General features: G+C 43.9%; 1 protein-coding gene across 1 annotated transcript; it reads left to right on the forward strand.

Moving 5' to 3' along the window:
- The first annotated feature begins 1239 nt into the window (after positions 1 to 1239).
- s100b (S100 calcium binding protein, beta (neural)) lies at positions 1240 to 3463 on the forward strand. Its single transcript, XM_048234904.1, has 3 exons — positions 1240 to 1349; positions 1696 to 1848; positions 2028 to 3463. The coding sequence occupies exons 2-3, from the start codon at positions 1711 to 1713 to the stop codon at positions 2175 to 2177; spliced, it is 288 nt and encodes a 95-aa protein (XP_048090861.1). The 5' UTR covers positions 1240 to 1349; positions 1696 to 1710; the 3' UTR covers positions 2178 to 3463.
- The last annotated feature ends 2237 nt before the right edge of the window (positions 3464 to 5700 follow it).

The raw sequence follows: 5700 nt of genomic DNA on the forward strand, positions 1-5700 counted from the left end.
GTAAAGAAAATAAATCACTTTCACTTCGTCCCTCCCTGACTGGAGTGAAAATCAGGGGCCCAAGAAGCAGAGGAAGAAAGAGGGGCACAAAAACCAGAGAAAGAATCTCTTTCTTCGTCTACCTCTTTGTTCACATTATTTTTTTGTTGTTGTTGTTACTCCTTCCTGCATCTCGAACACAACCACTGCATTTAAGTAAAAAAAAAAATCTGCATAATTCTCTGTGAAAATCTTTCCACTGCTTCATTTAACAACTTTAGAAACTGAACTGTGCAATGACAATGTCAAGCAAAACATGATCAATACCTTTTGACACACTCATACATTACGATGATCAATACTCTGTTTGTGAGTGTACGGAACTCATTTTTGGACCTGTCAGTACATCGATCATCTCATTCCAAAAGATGCCCACGTATCGATCGCCCACTGGGACCTGGTGAGGTGGCGGGCCTAGCATACAGTACAAGCTAGTGCGTTCGCATTTCAGAAAAAAATCTCCTGGAGCTGTTTAGCAGTCTGCTAGCAGCCAGTGCACACGTCTGGCCAACTGGGCAGGAGAAAAGCCATCTTCATTAACATGCACTGCCATCCATTTCCTCTCAAACGGCCCATTGTTGCAAAAAGGGGGTTGCCTGACAACCAAACGTTTGTTTGCATTGTGGCCACCAGCACTTGCTGAGAGATCAAAAGCGAGAGGCAAATGTACACAAATGCGGCTCTTTACGTTTAACCGGGCGAGCTATATAAATTGCACCCTGGGAATGATGAAGGGGCGTCGGGGGAGGAGAATGTAGGAATTCCACTTCAGTTGGCATTGTGGTGCCAATTTGAAATTCCCTTTTGGTTGATTAAGGCTGACTCACCTTTGGAGAAGAAATATCTCTCACTCGATTTAAACATGCCCTTAGGCTAGCAATACATTGGATTAAGGGATCAAGTTATTTTAACATACAGAAACTAAATTAGACTGTAAGAGTTATCGGGGGCTATCACATCGTATCAGAATGATCAAACAAAAGCTTTAAATACACACACACCCACCCACACACACACACACACGCACACACACCAACATAAGATTAAACACATATGTCCCAGATTGTAGTCTGTAGTATGACAGGAGGGTGGCGTGCTCGTCAATAGCCCTCCTTGTGTGCCCGCGTAGTGGAGTGAGAGCGGGGTCAGGTGCCCATTGGCCAGGCTGCCGGACTGGCAGGACCCATGATGCCCAGGCTCTACCCCTCCATCACTGCCCTATAAAAGTCTGCCCCTGCCTCTCCCTCTACCCGCTGTCTGCTGCCCTCCCTCAACCCCTCGGCTCCACTCCTCTCTGCTGCGCCACACTGGTAAGTCAAGATGAGTTAGTATTCGGCCAAGGAATGTAATTAAACGGTCAGCTCTGTCCATAGTTAATGCACTGTCGGTAAACTTATGTGTTCTGCATTATGTATGTATTCTGCATTGATTCTGTACGTGCTCTGCATTGAATCTGTAAAGTACTTATGAATGGTTAATTCACATACAGAGACAGATTAGAAAAATAGATTAGATTAGACAATAACTTATTGTCAAGCGTGTCTGAAAGCTTTCTTGCGTCCACAGCATAACAGCTATCTTCAAATCACATAACACGTTCCAGTTGGGGTTGTGACATGGGCTATAATTGCCATTTAAAACAATTCATTGTTTCAGCTTGGACTCTTCACCATGAGTGACCTGGAGAATGCAATGGCAACCATCATCGAAGTTTTCCATAAGTACTCGGAGAAGGAGGGGGACAAGCACAAGCTGAAGAAAAGTGAGCTGAAAGACCTGATCAGCAACGAGTTCCCATCCTTCTCAGAGGTGAGACACACACACACTCACAAACACACACACACACACACACACACACACATAAAGATACACACACAGATAAAGATACACCTAGACAACTTGACACACATGCACAGAAAAAAGAGGGGGGAAAAAGAGCGAAAACAAAGCTAATTCATTTGCTTATCCCCTCTTCTGTCGTCCGGCAGCAAGTGAAGGACCAGGCCACCTTGGACAGTCTCATGGAGAGTTTGGACGCGGACGGAGACTCCGAGTGCGACTTCCAGGAGTTTATGACTTTCATCACCATGGTTACTGTCTGTTGCCATGAGTTCTTTGAGCTGCATGAAGATGAATAAGGGTGACCTGGGAGAACACAGCGAAGATAGAACTCAAAGGGAATAGTTTTACGTGAGACAGAACATGTAATGTACGGCTTTCTTCTTCTCTCATTTCAACTTTGTCTGCATTATACTGTTTCTCTAAAGCAACATGCTCTGGTTCCTAGTATTTTGCTTAGTTCGTTCTAGATGTAGATGAATTTGAGGTTTTTTGGTCCCTTAATTTATAATGAGTGTTTTTTTGATTGTTTGTTCATCATGACAATGAAATGACCTTAAAAACTGCTTCTTCAATCTAAGTTACAGCCCACCATCTTGTGACCATTCTCACATCCTGTGCAAATTCTCCACTGTGCACGTACAAGAAATTTGTATTGTATTGTTCGCTCCCAGTCAGTTTGGCTGACTGAAATGTGCATTTCTATAAGAACGCGTTTCATTTGTCGTCGCCTTCAATTGGTTATTTCATTTTCAGTTTGTCACCTACACAACAAACGGATGGCCGTAAAAGAGTCTACAATATTCATCCCCATTACATCACACACACACACGCACACACACACACACACACACACACACACACACACACACACACACACACACACACACACAGTATTAATCCCCATTACCGACACAAGTCTGAGCATGGTGGGCTGGGACAGCCAAAGTTTTCATTCTGATGGTGAAGTCGGTCGCACTTTACTCCAATGGTCTCCTATAGACATTTACAGATGCTCCAACTTTTAAACAAACTATGTGTTGGGTTGGGTTTGGTTAAGGTGAAGTTCAACAATTGTTCAACAAGATGTTTTATTGCGTCCGAGTATCTGTTAAGACTCTGTAGGCGGGCTGTACAAGTAAAGTGTTACTGTGAAGTCTGTGCTGCACTGAATGTATGTAGAAATCTATTCTGTTACGGAAAAACTGTCTGACATTGAGGGTATGACATCATCACTCCTAGCCACATTTGATTCCGTTTTGACACCTTTAAGAAGCCATATTGTCCAACATGTCACATTTCTGATTAAAACAACAACAACAAGATGACTACTTCAACCTGTACATAAATAAAACCTAAAAAAAAAGTTTTTCACATACAAATTTTCAAAGGCAATTATAGCTCATACATTTAACCAAATATGTAGCAGAGAAAAAAATCAGTGAAAGAAACAGCGCAGCACTGGCATTTGTTCTGCCCAATCTAAAGTCCAGAGTGCACTGCTCGGAATGCTGAATGACAAAAACATGAGATGAGGAAATGCTGCTATGTGTTGTGAAGATACTGAATAAACTCGTTGGCAGAATCGAGGCTCCCTCTCTTGTTTCCTTGTCCTGTTGGAAGCTTCCGGAAGAGAGACAGTAAGCCAACGGCACCATGAAGCCGGGGTGTCAATAGACCCAAAACTCTACTGGGCCACAGTCCAATGTAATGATAAAAATAATAATCTACTGCCAAAGAGACAACAGGAGTTAAAAACCTTAACTTATTTACAGGGACACAGCAGTTCAATACTGGGGCACGTGCCCCAGTAAAGGGGTCTAGTGATATCCGTGCTATGAAGGATTCCTGCGAGTTATAATGGACTCTTATCACTACATCCAGCTCTTAACTAGACAAAGTGGCCACAAATAATAATAACCTCACACACACACACACACACACACACACACACAGTCCAGTGTGGCCAGTTAATGCTCTCCTGCTGGTCTGTTATGGCCAGCCCAAAGAAGGCCAAAAGAGTCTCCATCTACTCAACACAGATAAAAACCAGCCGCCACAGTTTCCATCATAATGATGGCATTTTTATAACATTACACATGGCTCCAAATATTTCTGTCTTCATGCCATTGCTAATTAAGTTGTTGAGAGAGAGCTGAGTTGGCTGCATTTATTATGCCATTAATGGGATTTGCTGCCACGACAGTGGTGCTGGAAAAGTGTTGTGTGGACTTGACCCTTAAGAACACTACACTTGCACACCAGGAGTGGACGCTGCACATGTATATGTGTGTGAGTGTGTGAGTGTGTGTGTGTATGTGTGTGTGTGTGTGTGTGTGTGTGTGTGTGTGTGTGTGTGTGTGTGTGTGTGTGTGTGAGTATGATGATATGTGTGTGTGTGTTTGTATATTGTATTATATTGTACAGTGTTTTAGTATACTGTATGCAAGTAAATCACTGCAAAGGCTAAGCCACCTGAGAGATTTCTTCTTCCCTTCAAGGTCCAAAAGTTATAAGAAGCATCATTACTGACAAAAACAAATGTATGAGAATCCTGATTCCTTTAAAGTACAGTGTCCTCTGCCCTGTGGCCTCGTGGCCAAAGCTTGGAGCTGGGAGAGCTGTAACACATGAGCTTATTTTGCGAAACACTCAGCACAGCCTTGTAGCGCTCAGGTCCATATTTATTATATGCAGGGCTGCGCTGCTATTTATCCTCCGAGAAGAAAGGATGAAGGGAAGGGATGAGGAAGTGTTGTGTTCTCCCCCTCCTCTCCCTCGTCCTCATGAGCCCCAAATTAATTTCAGATAGCTCATAACTCAGGTGAATCAATACTCAACATTGTTATCCTCCAACACCATACACATTCATAAGACACACAGAGGAGAATGGCAGGGGGGGGGGGGGGGGTTATCAGTGGTATTGGTTGCTGGGCTGCAGTAACACAAGACACCTCTAGGTGGCACTGTTGCACCACTGAGACGCTGATGGGCCAAAACCAGCCGAATCTCAGGCAGTTTTCTCTGAGGTGGAGTAGCAATGAGAAATGTGTTTGGGTTGTGTTTTGATGCAATATGATAACACTGGAGATATAATTTGATAATGCGGCTACACAGAAATTGCCTCTCTGGCTCTGCCTCGGTCTCACGTTAGGCCAGGCCGGCCGTTCGTAGCCAAACCCAAATGGGCTTGGCACTGGACAGCTTGCAGTGTCCTCTGCCTACTCCAGATAGATCTGTTTATCCCCCCTCTCCTCCTCCTACCCTCAATCCCCTCTCACTGTTCCAAACTTCAGTGAGACTGTAAGTCATTTCACTGGGTCCCGCTGCCAATGAGCAGAAGCCAAAAACCCACTTGATGGTTTTTGTGTGTGTGTGTGTGTGTGTGCATGTTTACTGTGTGTGTGTGTGTGTGTGTGTGTGTGTGTGTGTGTGTGTGTGTGTGTGTGTGTGTGTGTGTTTGTGCTGCAGACAGGTTGAGGAGGTGGCAGAAACAGCTATAATTAAAGACGATGTTGATTATGTGGATGACTTGATAGCACACCCCCTCATAGAGAGGCTTTTTGAATTCATCAGTTGCCAACTGTGCATCCCTGATTGAATGAGCCACAGTAACAACAACATGTGTGTGTGTGTGTGTATGTGAGAGTGCATGGTAAGTATACAGTACGTGTTTGTGTGTGCATGTGAGTTTGCAAGTCAGTGTGTGTTGTGTGTGTGTGAATGTGTTTGTCTGTGTGTGTGTGTGTGTGTGTGTGTGTGTGTCTGTATGTATGTGTGTTTACATGATTGGAAGGCTTTGTTGATGAGGAAGTATTCTCC

The sequence above is a fragment of the Alosa alosa genome, chromosome 23 (assembly GCF_017589495.1).
Source record: "Alosa alosa isolate M-15738 ecotype Scorff River chromosome 23, AALO_Geno_1.1, whole genome shotgun sequence".
Lineage (NCBI taxonomy): Eukaryota > Metazoa > Chordata > Actinopteri > Clupeiformes > Clupeidae > Alosa > Alosa alosa.